Here is an 18,930-nt window from a genome sequence, read left to right as displayed (position 1 = left end):
CCTGCAATTCCTCACCCAGTGAGCTTAGCCTCTGGCTTCTAGACCTGCATGCTGAGTTTTACAAAAGAAGGTGAAACTGTGACGCTCAACGCCATGAGGGAAGATGGCCTGTCTGTTTACACTGTGTTCTCTCTGGGGCCCAGCACCAGGACACTGTAGGAAAGCCAGACGTGGCAGAAAAGCGAGTAAGAACTGCTGAGTACAGGGCGGTGGCAAACCAGAGCCAGGCCCTGAGGTGCAGACACAGAAGTCCCACTCGTCTCTGGGAGAAAGAGCCTGCCTCCGGATGCAAGCCTGATGACTCCCAATAAAATACGGTGGTGTACAGAGAAAGACCCCGAAAATACAGGTTGTGAGCAAGAAGGTGCTGCCGGGAGGGAGAGACCGGCTGGCTCCGTGGGGCGTGCAGATGGGGGAGAGAGGTCAGCAGCAGCTTCCTTTCTGAGGCCCTGTACCACCAACATCCCTTACAAGTTCTGGAGGCGTTTTCTGCCTTCCAATTTGGGAGGTAAAATTCACATAGAGAAGCGCAAAAATCTTAAGTTTGACCAAAGGTCTTGGGCTTTGCCCTGGCCGGAGCCCTGCCCCGGTGGGCCAAGGCTGTGGGCCCACCGGGGCAGGGCACAGGCAGGAATCCACCAAGGGATGCAGGTAAGTAGGACAACAAATTGCGTCTCTGTCTCTCTAATCACTCAACTGAAAAAAGACCTTAGTTTTGGTAAGGTGACATACTTGGATATACGCGCCCACACAAACAGCAGCCCACACAGAAAATGTTTCCACCAAGACAGCAAGTTTCCCGACGTCCCAGTACTCAGGCCTTTCTTCACCCTCGATACTGTCCCCGACCCTGACTGACGGTGGTGTAGCCACCATGGTTTTCTGTGCTTGTGACTAGCATAGAGTATCCTTTTCCTTTCTTTTACTTTCAAGCCACCTCTGTGTTGAGGCAGCCCTCTTCCCAACCAGCACGGCGCTGACCCTGCCTGCCCCCTCCTCGGTCAACCGCGGCCTTCCCAGTGGGCGGGCAGCCTCTGTACGTCCACTGCGCTTCCTGATACGCTGCTCGGACTCATGTCATGTCACATTTCTGCCATTTGCTTTATATTCGTTCCATTAAAAAAATCTTGTTCTTCCTTTATTGCCCTCTTTTGCATTAACTGATATTCTCAGTATTTAAGTATTTTAATCTGCCCACTGGCTTTCTGGCCACACCTTCCTTCCTGCGTTACTTTTTCTGCAACACAGCGCCCCCCCCCCACGGCCACCCATGGGAAGGACCAGAGCCTTGCAAGACCTTCTCTTTATCCCCCTGTCTCGTGTGCTACTTCTGTCCAATCTTTTAAGTCTACGTACACTCCAAACTGTACAATCCAATGTCATACTTTTTGCATTAAACAGCCAGCGTGCCCTGGCCGGTGTGATCAGTTGGTTGGAGCCTTGTCCAGTAACTGAAGGGCTGTGGGTTCGATTCCTGGTCAGGGCATATATACGCCTGTGTGGCAGGTTCAAATCCCTTTCTGCGAGTGTGCAACTGCTAGTCCAGGCACAAACGGGAGCCAACCACCTGATGCTTCTCTCTCTCACTGATGTCTCTCTCCCTCCCCCCTCTTTAAAAGCAATGAAAAACTGTCCTGGGGTAAGGAATAAAAATAAAGAAACAAATGGCCAGCAGTATTTTGAAGAAGTTACAGGACCAAAGAGCCTGTACACCCACCACTGCCAGTCGTCACCACTCCTTCCCTGGGCCGAGCTGCCACCCGGCGCCGCCCGCCTCAGCCCCAAACGCCTCCTGGCTTTTGTGTACTCTGACTCTACGTTTGAGAGACCATTTTGGCAGGCCAGCTTTTCAGTTTATTTTATTGCTTTTAACGTTTCACCGACACTGCTCCACAGTCCTCTGGCCTGTGTCTGTGGGACAGGAGCCATCACTCAGGTCGTTCCTCTGTATGTAACTATCACCTCCGGCCACTTTCAAGGCTTTTCTAACTCTGATTCTCAGCAGTTTGACTGTGACACGCCCAGACGTGGTTCTCTTTGTGCTTCTGGGTGTGCCGAATGAACTTCAATTTGTGAGCTGTTATTTCACCAGATTTTGGAAATTTTCAGCCATTATTTCTTAAAATACCCTTTTTCTCTGCCCCCCACCCCCAACTCCTTCAGGGTGTCAGCCACACAAACGTCCAATTGTGTGACTTTGTCCCCGAGGTGTGGCGACTACGTTCATTACTTTCCCCCTCGCTCTGTTCCTCCCACTGGTCGGCTTCTGTCTCCCACCCAGTGGGTTTTCATTCCTGACGTCCCAGGGCTCAGTGTGGGCACTTCCACTTGATTACTAGTGTCCATTCTGTGCAGGTATCCCACCTGCATGAAGCAGGTAAAGCTACTTCTCCTTTACCCTTGGAACTCTTTCCACCTCCTCGGAGGAGTAGGTGATGGCTGACTGCGCAACCTGAGACTGGCTCTGCCTGTGCTCAGGGCAGGTCTGTCTGGACCTTCAGTCCTGGAACATAGTGAGGCTAGTCCTTCTGCAGCTTGGATGAAGCCCAAGGTCTTGACCAATCCCTCCGACATGGCGGGACTGGACTCCATCCCCGAGCTGCCCTTTCCCCGCAACGAGCAGCAGTCCACTCTCTGCTCAGTCTTGTCACCCCTCCAGCGGTTGCTTTCTGTGGGGTGCTCCAGTGTCTCCCCTGTGCGTTCACAATCTGGGGTCAGGCAAAGACGTAAAGGGAACGTACACTCGGGCTCTAGGGCTGCCCTCCTTGGTGCATCCACCTTTCCTGCACTTCGACTCCTTTGTCAGTTGTGTTGCAGCCTTAAACTCTGTCTCAAAATGCCGCAAGCTAAGACGGCTTTCTGCCTGAGTGCTCGCTGCCCTGTGCTGTGTGGACGGGGGTGTCCTCTGGGGAGACCACACACCTGTGGGTCTGAGCCAGCGGAGCTCCCTTTGAGTCCCTGACTGCATCTAGTTGCTTGGAGCGGGGCCGCGCACATTCTCCACACAACTACGTCTACGGGAGTGCGGCCCCGCTGCGAGCCGCCCAGCCATCCCCATGTCTGGTGCGTAAAGAAGGAAGGCGGGGGCCCAGAGAGAGACCCACAGGGTATCAGCACGTCTCTGCTCCAAGTCTGGCGCTAGGCCAGGGGTCAACAAACTTTCTGGAAAAGGCCAGAGATTCCATGTTTCAGGCTTTGTGGGTCTTTGTCACAAGGGCTTGATGGTACTACCGAGAAGTGAACGTAGCCAGAGACAGCACGCAAACGAACAAGGGTGCGGCTGCGCCTTAAAGTCTCCTTTACAGAAACAGGAGCTGCAGGGAGCCCACAGGCCATGGTGCAGACCTCCACTCTCGCTGACACCCAGCCGCGGCTCTTGTTCCCCGACCTGAAACGCAGGAGTGAGCCCTCACGTGACTATGGGGACCACGCCTCGGGCAGGAGGCACCAGGAGACCCGCGCCTGGGCTCAGGAGCCTGAGTCTTTGCAGGCGGGAGCAGTTCCACTGGGCTCCGGTGAAGCAGCTGTCTTCTGCACGAATACACAGGCCGCAGGCACCTGAAGCGCTGCTCCGATCGCGGGAATCTGTGGCAGGAGTTCGCGGTGCACGTTCGTGCTCGGCCCCTACCGCGGTACGAACCCTTGCCGGGGAAGGGTGATTGATGAAGAAATGCCACCGAGAGTGAATTCATTTAGAGGAGACAGCGGGAATAAAAAGGTCTGACAGGCTCCGTCTTGAGAAAATAAATTTTAAATTATGGAAACAAGTTTCATTTTATCTGATATTTGAAAAAAAATTTAGGTTTATTATTGCAGCCAGGAGCTGGTTTCCTGAATGAGCGCTGACACCCAGTTGATTGATACCCCACCTGTGATTCTTCTGATAAAGCTATGTGCTAGCACAAGGTGATATCCTTCCTTTCATCTTGCCTCTCCTGGTCCTGCTTAAAAAAGGTGACTTTTATAAAAATACTTGAGGATTCCATTAGTTTTCCTTAGGACTCTCAGCCCTTTGAAAAATGAATCATTACCTTCAGAAGCACTGTTATCACTGCCCTGATGTTTTTCTCCTCATTTAACAAGACCCCTAACACCAACGACATTGGCCATGTTGGCCCACATTGGCCATCGGTCACATCGGCCTGACATCTGCGGAGTTCTCCTGAAGCACTGTCCCTGCCTCAGTGAGATCCCTCTGCGGCCACTGTAGCTCAAGTGGACCATCGCAAGTCCACACAGCAACAGCTTCAGGGTCCGAGTGGGAGGGTGTCTGAATGCTCAAGGCATTCAAAAGGCTTTTCATTTTGTTCTGCAAAGAATCTTGTTACTAAAAAGAACAGAATAATATATATGCAAATATCAGGAAACTTACACTTTGAGGCATGGGGCAAAACCAGAGACTCTGTCCCTCTCTGCACCAGGGTAGGGCCGATGGCCAGGGGGCACCGTCCACTGGCCCCTGCAACCAGGTGCCGGATGTGCGGGCAGCCCCTGTCCTGGCTGGCAGGCTCTGCAGAATGAGTGCCGGCCTGCGAGCTGAAGTCGCTGGCACGTGCCTGGGTTGCAGGCCAGGTCTGAAGATGAGGCGTGCAGGAGAAAACTGACTGCTGTTTCTCTCCCTCTCTCCTTCCCATTTCTAAATTAAAAAAAAAAAAAAAGAGGACAAGTCCCTACCCCCTAAGGAGCTCACAATCTGACAGAAGGTAACAAGGAAGGAAACAGGTGACAATCCACGGATCAGGGCAATGAATGAGTCCTCAGGAGACAAAGAAATCTGCTGAAGAGCTGCCTGCCGGCCGGTCCCACCAACCCCCACACATCGGCTCCAGGTCAGGCCCTGTGCGAGGCAGTGGGGACACAACAGCACAGGAACGGGACATGGTGGTCCCGGCTCTGCAAGCTCACTGTCCTCGGGGATGTGTGACGAGGGTCCTGAGGAGAACATGCAGGGACACTGGAGGAGAGCAAACCCGCTGCTCCTGGGTGTGGGTCGGGGGCACGGAGGCCATGTGGGCTGGCTGCAGACGGTCCCATGGGGCAGAGCGGGCTGCACGGCTCCACGGGCCAAGTCTGGTTACCAGAGTGGAGCCGTGGGAAGGTCCTAAAGGGTGTTAAGCAGGAAGATGGTAGGTCTGATTCATGTTTCAAAAAGCTCCTCTGGGTCCTATGAGGAGACATGACACAGGGTGGCAGGGCTGAGAAGAGGGACAGCAGGGACACCTGGGTGGAGAGCTACAGGTGGCTGAGAGCAGGGCGTTGGCGGTGGAGGCGGGGCGCAGTGAACGAGCGGAGGTGTGTGCAGAGGGCACGCTGATAGGGCAAAGGTGAGGGCGGGGCGGGTGAAAGACCACCTCCGACCTGGGTCTGGGCAATGTGGGTGTGCGGCACGGTGGGTACTTCTCTGAGAATGGCAGGGACAGGTAGGAAAGCCCACCTTGAGGTGACATCAGAGGTGAGTTCTCTGGGCTACCAGTGGGAGGGGCATTCTGAGCAGCGGGAACCACAGCCCACTGGCGGCGGGTGTGAAAGTGTAGGCCCCTGGGTCTGGGCCCAGAGGGCAAACGGTGGGAGGACGTGCGGACGGGGGCTCTAGCTGGGGCTGGCTGGGCTGCTCAGGGCCTTGGGGGCCGTGCCAAGGACAGACCGGAAGCCAGAGCAGACTCACAGGTGCATCTTGGACAGTGCTCACAGCCCTTCACACGATTTGTGACAGGCTGTTAGACGCCCAGCTGCTCTTCAACGTGGCGACCTGGCAACCTCAGTGTGCGCTCTGGGTGGACAGCAGTCGGCTGGAGCACATGCTGATGGATGGGTGCTCCGCTCTGGTCTCCTGGCGGGGTTCTGCGGCCAGTTCTTTTGACCCTCACCTGCCTGCCTCGTTTGTACCCCCCTGGGCGAGCCCCTGGCTATGAGATGGCGCTTCGGGCAGGGGTGAGGCCTCTTCACATCTCGAAACACCTATTCCTAGCCCAGAATCATGGAAATAGGGGAAGAAGAGGCAGGTGAGCCAGCTAATTATAAAACCTAACAAATCCCTGCTGTTACGGTAGCTGTAAGGGAGAGGCACGAACTCCTGTTATCCGTTTTTAAGCTCTAGAAAAAAGACATCGTACATCCCTGTGTGAACTGACCTGTAGCAGCAGGAACTCTGCATCACAGCGTGAGTGTTTGTGATGAGGGTGTTGCTGTGTTACCAGACGCGTGGGAAGTGGGACTGGAACAGGGACTGGAACTGGGACTGGGTAGGAGGGTATGTGTGTTGTAGTGTGAAGAGCCACACCAGTTCTTGGCCAACGGGACAGGCAACAGAGCGGTGCCTACAGATCTGATCAGGAAAACTCTGTGGGAAGCCACATCACTGAAGGAGGGCAGGGTGATGGTAAACAAAGGCCCCCGTCACAAACACTCCATTCGGATGCACAAACCACATAGGAGTGGGGGCGGGAGTCAACGCAGACGGATGTCAGATGAGTAACTGAACAGAGGGCATGAGGCCCGGCATTAGAACAAACAGAACAAACTCGGGATATTAGACCCGTACAAGGCATGGTGTCTACGTCCAGGACAACAGTTCGGGCCTGTCTGTGTCCCCCCATTTGTCTGGGATGGTTCTGCCAGGCTTTCTGCCACACACAGTAACCCCGCTGTCTCAGATAACACAGTGAGCACAGACTCTCTCTCCTGATCACCCTATACTTTTAAGAGCCTATGAGAGCACTGTGCATCCATTCAATGTTGTTTACTGTTGGAAAAAAAACTAACCAGCAGCTGACTAACGGGGTGGCTGGGGGTGGCTGGCAGATGCATGGGACAGGGAAATCAGACTTAGGGCCCAGAGGGGAAACAAAACGGGGCTGCAGACAGGCGTCCGTTCCGCCACCCTGCCGCCACACTGCTGTTTGATTGGAGTGGGCTTCACCTAAGCCCACTCTGCACCATGATGCCTCTGCCCAGTTCCCACTTTCGGCTCAGGCTGCTCCTTAAGCAGATAACTGTCTCCCACAAGTTCTTCGTCAGGCATTTATTAAGTACCTATTGCAAGGCGCTGTGTTTGCGCATCCATTTCACTTAGGTCTCAAACTTCTTTGCTGTGAGGTTCTGTCTGTAGCTTTTAAAAGGCAGTTGTAAACGAGATGTGTTTAACTCTCCCCTCTGCCACTATTTCTGCTCTATCTGCGCTAGAGGACGGGCCCCAGTCACACAAAGTACCTGAGCGGGGCCTTCGCAGCCGTTAGTCAGCTTTTGCTTTAAGACACTACACAGAATGGAAACGCCCACAGTGCCCTTCGTCGCGGCTCCGTCGTGCATGTGGCAGCTCTCACTGCAAAGGAGCGGGCCGGCCTCTGCAAACGGGAACAGACGCGTCCCCCGGCACGCAGGAGGAAAGTGAGTTTGAGTTAACGAGACCCGACAGGGACAGCGACGGTTCAGTTGGAGCATTTGGGCCTTGGAATAACACGTAGGAAATTAAAGAGTGACTTACTCGTTCTTGTCCAGCCGTATCCCAGATTAGGAATTTATGTAGCTCATTTTGGTACTGGACAGTCTTGGTCATAAAAGATGCCCTACAAAGAGAGACCTAAATGATCAGAACACAATTATTTAAAGCACGCCGCCAGCCCCAGTCGAAGACATCACTCAGACTCAACACACCGACTCCCGCTCCTCGCCGTCCGCACCACGGTCCTGTCTGGAGTGCTCCCGAGATGCGTGGGCACTGGCCGCACCGTCTGTGTCACGGCAAAGCATGAGGTGTGTCTGCCCGGCATGGGGCAGCAGGAGCTCTGACATGGGGTTGCCCACGCTCCATATCAGAAAAATCAAGAGATATAATTTGGTAATCCAGACATTACCCTCCCTTGTAAAATAAAGAAGTTGTCATTTTAAAAGGAAAAGCTTTCTAGAACAGGAGATGAGTACTCCAGTAAAAACCACTAGGCCATTTGGATGTGTACTCCCCATTCCCACACCACATGGCCACACGAACGGCCAGGTAAAGGCCAGTGTGACACTGGAGTTGGTGAGACTAAGATGTCACCCAAGGAGCAGGAAGGTGGCCAGAGATGCAACACCTGGTAATCACCTCCAACTCAGCAACAAAGCCCTTCAGCTGACCCGATGGGCTGGATCAGGGCCTGACTCAGCCCTTGATGGGAAACAGATGATGATGTGCATTCATATCACTCATTCTGAGGGACCACTCTGCCCAGGGGCCTTGGAAGTAGGGGTTCCTATTATTCTGGGGATCTCATACTTTCTGGAGAATCTCTGAGGAGCCATGGCGGTCCAGAGCACGCACCGTGAAGCTCCTGGATGCAGGTTCGGTCCTGCCTGGGCCTGGCTCCTGTGCTTCCTTCTATCCCTCACTGCACCCAGAGCCCCCTCCTGGGAGCCCTTTAGCTCCCAGGCTCCTCAGCGCGCCGAGGGCTCAGAGATGATTATGCCCCCTTTTCCACTGTGGGGCCGAGGGCCCCGCTGCCTCTTGGAACCACACTCTGAGCAGCGACTCCAGACAATGGGCTCTCGGGCCGGGCACTTTCAATACACTGGATGTGTGGGATGCTTCTGAGACTCGTGTAACAGCGCTACAGACTTCACAACGGTGCGAGTTGAAATCGATAGAATGACTCTCTAAAGAATCACTGAGCTCAGCTAAGTATCAGAATCCTTGGTTTTAAAAACCTAAATTCTGCTACAATTGAATTCCTGGCAATATTTATATAAATTTATGGCTTAACAAGCAGCCTCCAAAACAGTGACGGCAACGAGGGAGGGAAAGTGGGTCAGGACGCAAGACCGCATTTTGGGCCGGTACTGCTCACTGGATATTTATTTACTGGAAATCTACCCCTTGGTAGCCTCAGTACAGTGCTTTATGCATAGAAGGTGTTCAATAAACGGCTGTTGTTCTAGGAACCTCTGGCAGCCCCCCGTGACTAAATCTGGACGTGCAGGGCGGTTCCTCACGCAGGAGAGACCGAGGCACTCCAACAGCCCCGGTTTACCACACAGACTCAATGACACGGCGGACATGAAAGCGCTCTGTACGTTGCGACATCCTACGCCTACACAAGGTGTTGCTGTTGTTGTTACTGAAGGCAGCTCCTGGAAACGCTTCAGTTTAGGCTTTACAATTAGTCCTAAAAGCTTACAACCCCACTTCCATCAATTATGGCCGTGGCGCTCCATTTGGAGTGACAACGGGCGCCCCACAGAGGCCTGTTAGCAGGGCCAGGCGTCCGACACACCCATTACAGCCGCTCACAGCACTGCAGCGGCTCACAGGACGGGAGAAGGAATATACCTGGAGTAAACAAACAGCTGAGAAAGGCACACGTAACGATTAAAAGGCAACGTTTCATTATAGGATCGGAATCCACTGAGGTCCCACCTACCTGCCAACCACTTCCCCTTCCACCAGAGCAGATTCACTACCCAAGGAGAGGCAGAAGGGGGGCTGTCACGTAATGGAAGTAGGTCAAAGGATATAACCTGACTTCCTCTCTCCGATCCTGGGCCACCCTTCCAGCTCTCCCCCAGGGTCACCCTGACACACCCCTCCTCTCTACACCAAGGTCTTCTCGTCCTGGGATGCCAGCATCATCTGGCCGCACCGCCAGTTATTCAGGAATCTTGTCTGTCCTTTTGACTCAACCACCCAAAGGAGCCCCAGGCAGCCTCTCCACGGGGTCCTTCCACCCAGGGGTGGGCGGGGCCAGCCGCCTTGCTGGAGAGAAGCCAGACAATGGCTGCAGGCCAGCGCGAGGACTGTCCTGCTTCAGCTAGGCCCCCTCTTTGGCCTCTCACCCCTTACTGCATCGCTCCGCATTCTTCCACCTGCTCTCGGCTCCTTCCCACTCCCCAATACCCTCCTTTCTGGGCAGCAGCTAATTCCAGCCTTTGCAGAAGAAACAGAGGTTAGGAACCCTAAGTCCTCCAACGTGGTCCTCGTTCAACACCCCTCCACCCCCAACTTGAGAGGAAGCAGATTTCCCTTCGCACTTGCTGTGATTTCCACTCTCCTGCCTTTGGCTGAGTCGGGCACGCCCTGTCTTTAACTCGCCCACCACCTCTACCCTGGGCCGGATGCCAGCATACCCTCCCCGGGCTGCCGAGGTCATACATGGGCTGCCTCCTCTCAAGAGCCAAATCCTCCCAAAGCCTGTTGCCACCTTCATACGGCCTGTCCCTGTTCCTGAATGCTTTTCACCAGCTCTCCTGTGGCACGATGCTCCTCATTCTTTAGGCCTTAGGTCACCCGCCCGAGATCACAGGAAACTGGGGGACCCCGCCACCTTCACCTGCAGCACACACAGCACCCTGTCTTGTCTTCAGAGCACCCACCACGTCTGCAATGCCTGATCAGCTTAGTTGTGCTTTTTAAAAATTTACCTGTTCAAGGTCTCCCTTTCCCAGGACACATGGAAGCCCCAGGACAGGAGGGACCCTGCTGTCCCTCTCCCTCTCTCCCTCCTGTCCCCAGAGTTCTGACGGAATGCTGGCTGTGCTGCGGTCTCCACTCCCCGCACAGAGCACTGAGGAGTGACAGGGGCCACGAAGTGCCCTGAAGCTGAGATCATGGCGCCAGCTCTCTGACTGGCTGGGCAGCCTGTGGCCCCAGGCTGGCTATGCCTAGGGAAGTCCTTCCTGCCAGCGGAGCCACCAGCTATAACCATTACTGCAGGCAACAGGCAGCACCCAGGAGGCGAAGGGGAGATTCACCACTCCCTCACTCCCTCCCTCCCTCCCTCCCTCAGACTCCGGGACCCTGCTACGGGAGAAGCTGTACCACTTAACACGTTCCCTTTGCTGGTGCTCCCTGTGTGGAGTCAGGTCCTGCCTCCAGGTCCTGGCTCAGGTGGTTCTGGCGAGGCCGCCATGCTCTGCTCCCTTCTCCTCCCTGAGCCCCACGGATGCCTCCTTACAGCAACAGGTATCTCTGTTGATTGAGTTTTGAGTCTGCCATCTTGGAAAGAACCATTTCAACCCGCTCAGCATCTGGACTCGCCCGGCCTATACAGTGGCAACTACTAGATGCGCGGTCATGTCTATCCGAGGCGCAGTGTCGCCTGACTGTCTCTTCCTACTCGTCCCCCAGGGAGCCCTGGGGCAGAATGACTCGAGTGAATGAGTTTCTTCCCATAGCTTCACATTTTATCTGCTGAGGACAACATCACTCTAAATCGGATGGGCCTTAGCTTAACTGTACGATCTAAACCGTCAGCACCACCTCGCACTTACTGTGGCAAAGAAGGGCTCGCACAGTTCCTCCCACCCCATCGCCGAGAGCCCCAGGCTGCACATTCTCCATCAGAACACGAGGTCTGCCCGCCGTGGAACGGAGCCCGGTCTGCAGCGGTCCCTGTCCTCTGTTGTCGCATTCAATTCTGTAGAACTGTCTCGTTCTTCATTTCCTGTCTCATCTGCACTGGAACCTCAACCCCTGATGGAAGTCTGTAAATCAGGCCCCATCTTCGAACAGGCCCAGGCCAGTTCTCCCTCCCATCGCCACCCCAGCTCAGGGACCACTCCTCCACCATTCAAGCTGAATGATGTGGAGGGTGTGATAACTTCAGTATCTGGCTTTTTGAAAAACTGCAGTGGCTCTGTGCCATCCAAGTGACACATTTTTATTTTCTAGTCTGCCATTTACTTGTCTGATAACCTTATTTTTCACCACTAAACCATCTCTCTTCACTCTGCCTAGGCAGATCTTATTACCTCTTTAATCTAAAATCCCTACTAGCATCATTTCCTAGAGCCAGAACGCCTTTCATAGACTTCTCCATTTTTCACGACACCCTGACACACGACTTTCACACACATCAAGCAGTCACTGGGAGACATCTGCATGTCCCAATGAAAGCACGGGCCCCCTGGGGTTAGCAGTGGCTGTCCTGTAGGTGCGGGGGACTCGTCAGGCTGCCCTGTCTTCCACCCCAGTGCCCCTCCGACTGCGAGCCCCTTCCTTGGAGCGGCACATGGGATGCTGGCTGTCATCCCCATGATGACGTACGGTGCCTTTAAGGACGAACAACTTGGCACACTTAAAAATTAACAGAGCGCCGAACTTCTCAATGACTCTTGATCTCACGCAGACAGTGTGTGGACCTCCAGGATATACACAGAAAACGCCGCTGCACACACCAACCTGGGGCGTTGGGAAGGTCACACGAAGGCTCGTGGTTCCTCTGGTGACACCCCGAAGGTCCTCGGGAGAGGTCCAGATGTGCAAGGAGCCTGCCAGGTGTTCCACGAGAATGAGCGGACCGCAAGGGCGCATCTGTCTTCAGAGAGCCAGGGCCTCGGGAATACCCGTAAGTTCCGTCACTCGAGTGGGCTCCACAGTCATGCGCAGCTTGAACTCGCCCTTTAACCCCTGTCCAGTATGCTGAGGAGAGCTATGGGCTCAGGCACCCTCCGCCTCTCACTCCTATTCAGGTAGTTGCCGCCCACCCACGCTGGGGTGCGCCACCGACGACTTCTTCCCCAGGTTCAGGGCCATCCCAAGCAGATCCTTTAATCACTTCTACATTTCTGTCATTGTCACAACTTTCGGGAAAATATTTAATATCACAAAAACATTTCTTTGAATATAAGGTTTAACAACAAAGAGTCTGGCCTCCTTTCCTAAGCTTGTCAAGAACAGCATAACATGCAACCTCGCACAGCGTCCACGAGAAAACCAGCAGTGTGGACAGGAAACCCGCTGCCCCAGCTGGGTACTCACCGCGGTCGGGCCCCTACCTGGGGGCTGGGTGGGGTGTGGCTGCTCATCCAGCAATCACCGTTCTGCACTGGTTGCTCCACACCCTCAAATGCAAGGCCTGCTAGCTGACCACAGCACCTCCGGGCAGGCCAGGGGAGGAGCACCCCATCCACCCCTGCCCCCCGCAGGGCTCCAGTGGGAGCTGTCCAGTGGACAACTCATGACAAGGCAGGTCTTCAGGGAGACGCCCAAGGTACGCAGAGCAGAGGGAGTGTGCGGGTGGGCCCAGGTCTGCGTCCCCAGAGAGTGGCGGCGGTGGCAGGCACAGGAGGCTGAAGGATCACGCCCCTCCACAGGTGCACGTGCCCGACCCGAGGATCCGGATTGCATGGCCTTCCGTGGCAAACAGGAGCCTGCAGATGTCACCAGGCTGAGGGTCTTGCAATGGGGAGAGAGCCTGAATTACCCAGGTGGGCCCAGTGTAACCCACAAGGGCCCTCAGGGGAGGGACCAGGAGCTGTCGGAACCAGGGAGGTGGCGTAAGAGGAAGTGGGGACGGCATGGGTGTGTCACGAAGGCAAGCGCAAGGGCCACTGGCTGAGGCCGCCAGAAGCTGGTGAGGCAGGGAGACACACCCTCCCTCAGAGCCTCGGGAGGTGCCAACTCTTTCTAGCCCTTGACTTAAGCCGGTGAAAGTGGTTTTGGACTTGACTTCCACGGTGACATCATAGTAAGTGTGTGTCCTCGTGAGCCATTGAAGGTGTTGTAGTAATTTGTTACAGCAGCAATAGAAAGCTGATACCCTAGGGAGGACTTCGGAGGAGAGGTCAAGTTTGGGCTAAACCCAAATGTCAAGAAGGGAGCAGATGGGGACAGGACCTGGGGTGGGGTGGGGTGGGGTGGGGAGTGCAGTGAGGTGGGCACGGAAAAGGCCCCAGGCAGGCCAGGGACGAGAGCAGAGGAAGGGCCACTGCACTCCGACACCCACAGGCGTCTGCTCTCTGCTCGGCCCTGCCCCCTGGAGGTCGGCATCTCCGCAGAGGCCAGGGCCCCACTGTTGCCCTGTCTGCGCTTCAGGAACCACGCACTACTGCACACCGCCAACAAACGCTTCTCAAAACTTAGCCTTGTCCAGGCAGTAACACGTCAAATTACAGACTCACAGGTTTCATGGACTAGTTTTCTTTTTCCTAACAGACCATAAAATACTTAGCAACATAAACTTATAATGTTCACTTGTGTACCAGCTAAAGTCACCTCACAGGTGACAATTTGGAAAGACAGCCACGGGGGAAGGGGAACCAGTGAGGGGGAAGGAAGGGGCAACGTTACCACACCTGTTTTGGAGAAGAATTCTGGAAGCGGACAAGAGACCTTAACTTAAGGGTCCCTCTGCTAGATACTGGGCCCTCAGCAAACCATTCATGAGTGAGACAAATCTCTTTTTTAAAATTCTCACCCAAGGATATGCTTGTTGATTTTAGAGAGAGAGGACGAGTGAGCGGGAGACGCGTCCACGCGAGAAACGCCCTTTGGCCGCCTCGTGTACGCACCCCAGCTGGGGATCAAACCCAAAACCTAGGCACGTGCCCTGACCAAGAATCACGCCCGCAACCTTTTGGCGCATGGGACGGCGCTCTAACCACCTGATCCGCGGGGCCAGGGCTGGGTCTCTGTTTCTAAGGACAGGACAGGGCGGAAGTGGAAGCAGGCAGGGAGGCAGGACCGGGACCGGACGGGGAGGAAGGCAGGGAAGCACGCAGGGAGGCCCCACGGGGCCCTGGGGAAGGACGCGGCAGGCCTGGAAAACAGAAGGGGCCCCGAGGCTGACACACTGCAGCCAGGGGTGTCGTGGGTGCGGGCAGCTCTGCAAGTCCAAGGCGGGCCTCTGTCTGCGCAGGCAACTGCGTGTCTCATGAGCTATTTGCATCCGTTCCAAATTATAACTGGACTCGTTCATGTTCTGAGTAGGTGATGATTAACAGGCCTTGTTACTACCTGAGATGCCCCAAACGGGCACACACTGAAACGCCGTTCCTTACCCTGGGGACTGACCTTTCAGTTTCTTGGGCTTCCTCTCAGAAACACTTCGGGTTCATAGAAGCGCAATACACAGCTTCCCCTGCATCCACCTTTATTTCTTTTTAACACAGATGGCAGCACTTACTACATATCAATGACTTTTTTCACTCTGTACTACACCCAGGAGACCATCCAAGAGAAGCATATAAAGTTTTCTCAAGGTGTCTTTTCCTCTATCATGTCACACGGAAGGACTGTGTGGCAATTTACAGACTCAGAGCCCTACTCGTCAACAGCACTGCAGCCGTTAACTCTGTCCAGTTACTAGCCTCGTGGTTGGGAACTGACGCAAGCTCATCTGCACGGCACAGCCTTGCAGGCAGAGGTGCCGAGCCGCTGGGTGCGGGGCAGGAGCACCCCGAAGGGCGCTGGCCTTCGAGCAGCTGGCGAGGCCTCGGGCCCCAGCCCTTCCACCCACGGTGCACCGCCCGCTGGGTGAGCCCACTGACCTCTCTTTGCCTCTGTTCTCGCACTTAAAGACCAGGAGTAACTCCAACGCCTGTGACACAGGACTCTAAAAATATTATATATATTTGTAGAAGTGTAATTAACACACAATAAAGTGCACAGTGTAACTTTTCAGTTCAGTAAGTCCTGACATTTTCTACTCCTGTGTAACTCCTGCCCCAAACAAGATAAAGAACATTAGTGTAACCCTCAAAAGTCCCTTAGTGCCCATTTCCAATGAATTCCTGTACCTACCCCAGGTGAACCACACCCCCTTTTTAAATCTTCACCAGAGAACATTTTTTTTTCATTGCTTTTAGAAAGAAGGAAGGGGGAAAGGAGGGGGGAGAGAGGGAGAAATATGAATGTGAAAAACATTGATTGGTCATGTTCTTGTATGTGCCCTGACTGGAGACCAAACCCGTAACTTGGGTATGTGCCCTGACCGGGAACTGAACCCGCAACCTTTTAGTCTACAAGATGACGCTCCAACCAACTGAGCCACACCGGCCAGGGTGTACCTTTTTGACTTCTACTCCGTGGGTCAGTTTTCATTATCTCTGGATTTCATGTAAGTGGACTCACAAAATATTTATTCCACTGTGTCTAGCTTCTTCCGTGGAAGAGTGTTTTTGAAGCCCCTGTATACAGAGGTGGGCGGAGGGAGGCCCAAAGCTGTCTGCACGGGCAACAACGCAACACTGCACCCGGCCCCGCACGCTCACTGCTGCGGCCCACTCCCACCCGGCCCCGAGTGCGCGGTCCTCCTCGTCTGTCCTTCTGGCGAGGGTGTCTGGGTGGCTTTAAGCTCTGGTGACTACACGTAAGACTGGAGGACGCACTTTCTCCTAAGTCTTCTTGTGAACATGTATTTTCATTTCTCTCGGGCAAACACCTGAGGGAGGGGTCCCACTTAAGGGAGGGACTGCTGTGTCACAGGAGAGCTGTCAGTTGAACTTGACTTGAACAGGCCTCCAGAGCAGCCCATCACTGTACACCCCACCCCCTGAAATGTGTCAAATTCTAATCTCACCAACATTTTTGGGGTCGTTATTTAATTTTAGCCATGTCCTAAGAACAAGGCATGGATGTCCACTCCATTCCACCCTGTACTGGAGGGTCTAGCCAAGACAATAAGGCCCCCAAAAAAGGGGGGGGGGCAAAAACATGGTAAAGACTGCTTTGGGGTAAAAACAGCAGGAGGTGTTAGCAGAGACTGCCGGGGTGAACGGAGACCTACACCAAGGAAGCTAATTTAAATTTTGTCTCTCCAGGGAAGAGCCTGTGGTAGTGGGGCTGGATCTGGGTGTCTGGGGAACATGTAAAGTGGGGTTCGGCCTCTGTCACCTCCGCTGCTGCAGCGTGAGGACCACAGGCAGCGGAGTGGGCACGTCGGCTGGAACAACCAGCCCCGGCCCCAGCCCAGAGCCCCCGTCACCTGTGACGTGCTTCGGTAAACAACACGGACTACAGCGACCACCCACTATGCGGACGAGGGGACGGCCAACGTGGCCGTGAAGCCACCACACAGACAATGAAGAAAATGCAGGTGATCCAAGGAACAGGTAGTTCCTCAGGCGGATGTTTTTACTTTTAGGTGTTCATTTTATCTTTTAGATATTTATTTTACTTTTAGGTATTCATTTTATCTTTTAGAGAGGGGACAGGCGGGAGAGAGAGTGGGAGAGAAACACCCACAGGCTGCTTCTCGTGCACCCTGACCGGGGACCCGGACACAACCCGGGCAGGAACGGACTGGGAACTGGCCCAGCGACCTTCGGGTTCACAGGCCGCGCTCACTCCACTGAGCCACACCAGTCGGGGTTGTTTTTAACTTTTCTTATTAAATTTTTCACTTATACACAAAGTAGTCTCCATTATTCAACTCCAATAATCATCCACTTCCCACTCTGTTTTTGTCACTAGAAGTGAACTTTAAAATAACTACACCTAGTAAGTTTCAGAGAATGAAAACTAATACTAACAATTTCAGCAGAGAAAAAGAAACCAAAGCAAACAAAACCTACTGGGTGCTCTAGAACTTCAGAAAAATAATAACTGAGATCAGGAACTTGGTGGACAGGTTACACTCAGACGAGAATGAGTTGGGAAATGACAAAAGGAATAAATGAAGGGCTGGAACAAAATACTTTGACTGGAGCACGGGGAAAGAATGACGGAAATGCAGAAAAGAGTGTGAGTAACAGAAAAAGAAGTGAGACCAGTCTGAAGTGCCAGTCCGAGAACGCGAGGAGAAACAGAGCAAAGGCAACACAGACCAGGGAACCAGTGAGAACCGTCCACCCCGAGAGACAGCGAGCCACGGCTTCGAGGGGCGCTGTGAGCCCAGCAGCGTAAACCTCCTCCGCACCGGGGGCGCTGGAGCCTGCAGACAAGGCGCTCAGAGGCACTCAGCAGAAGAAACGGCATCAGCGTCAGGAAAGCAACATGGCTGACGCAGGGCTTCAATAAGAATAGGTGGAGACAGGAGGAAATGGGATGCCTGTTTTCAAAGGTCTGAAAGACAGCACCGAGAATTAAGGATGCCATATCCAATGAACACAGACCTCAGAAATGATTATGACCTGCCAAAAGAGCTGAAATTAAAAAGTGCTCGTGAAGATGTGCAACAAATGGCCCTTTCATGTATTGCTGGTGGGAATAAAGAACATGTACATACAACCGCCCTAGAAAACCAGTTCCTTATGAAGTTAAACACGCCTCTGAACCCACGGTGGGTGGCAGCCAGCGCGCAAGACGACTAAGGTCCTCACTCCTGGTACTCCAGGCCCTGTGCAGTCTCCGCCCCTGCCATGAACAGGCTGGCTGCTGTCACCGACAGGCCCGAATGGAAATGACCAAGGCAGTCATAAAGACACTGAGCTCACATCCGGGGCCCCGTGGATTCCTCATTGGGAGGAAGACGGCTCCCAGGTTGAGAGGATGCTCAACAGCCTTAACCCGGGCGAGCTGCTCCTGAGCTCCTGACCCACAAACACCGGGTGAGATAACCCGCGCCCCCGTGGTTTTAAGGGGCCCTGTTAGACGATGGTGAATAAATATGCCAACTACCCAGAGATGCCACCCTCAGGTACATATCCAAGAGTGACATGTGTGTGTGTCCACAAAAAGAACTGTACACAAATATTTACAGCAGCTTTATTCATAGTAGTCAAAACTGGACTCCATTTAATCATCTGTCAGTAGAAGACTGGATAAACAAATTGTGGTATATTCACACAATGGAGAATACCAGCCATCAATCAGAAGGGACAAACTATATCCGCAAATGTGGACGAGTCCCAGAAACAGCGCTCTGAGGAAAAGGCAGCAGCGTAAACGAGTCCACACGGCCCCATTTACATGGAGCTCACAACCACAGAAAGGGGGCAGGGCGGCGAGGGGAGGGTGTCCGCACCGGGAAGGGAGCGCTCAGTAGTGACGGCAACGTTCTTCGTCGTGATGACACGCACACAAGTAGCAGGTGAAAATTCAATGAACTTGAAAATTCACTGAACTAACTTTTTATTATGTGCAAATAAAAGCCGAATTAAAAAACATATTAAGACATCTGAAAACAGCTGAGTTCAAGAAGAGTATATTAAAAGAAAAACAAAATAGTGTTCTCCAAAACACAGTAAATAATCCCAGATGAAGAGTCAGAAATGCAGGCAGAACTAAAGCGACAGAAA

At 53.7% G+C, this 18,930-nt stretch overlaps 1 protein-coding gene across 1 annotated transcript in view; it reads right to left on the bottom strand.

Moving 5' to 3' along the window:
• The window catches only part of RAB22A (RAB22A, member RAS oncogene family), a 47,703-nt gene that overhangs the window by 15,104 nt on the left and 13,669 nt on the right, over positions 1–18,930 (bottom strand). The window contains exon 3 of the mRNA XM_037133639.2: positions 7,484–7,565. Within this exon, the coding sequence (XP_036989534.1) occupies positions 7,484–7,565 (82 nt within the window). The remainder of the gene's footprint in view (positions 1–7,483; positions 7,566–18,930) is intronic.

The sequence above is a fragment of the Artibeus jamaicensis genome, unplaced genomic scaffold, assembly GCF_021234435.1.
Source record: "Artibeus jamaicensis isolate MK-2021 breed Jamaican fruit bat unplaced genomic scaffold, CSHL_Jam_final contig_685, whole genome shotgun sequence".
NCBI classification, from domain to species: domain Eukaryota; kingdom Metazoa; phylum Chordata; class Mammalia; order Chiroptera; family Phyllostomidae; genus Artibeus; species Artibeus jamaicensis.
The sequence above is the reverse complement of the archived record's forward strand: the minus strand, read 5'-3'. Positions and strand labels throughout refer to the sequence as shown.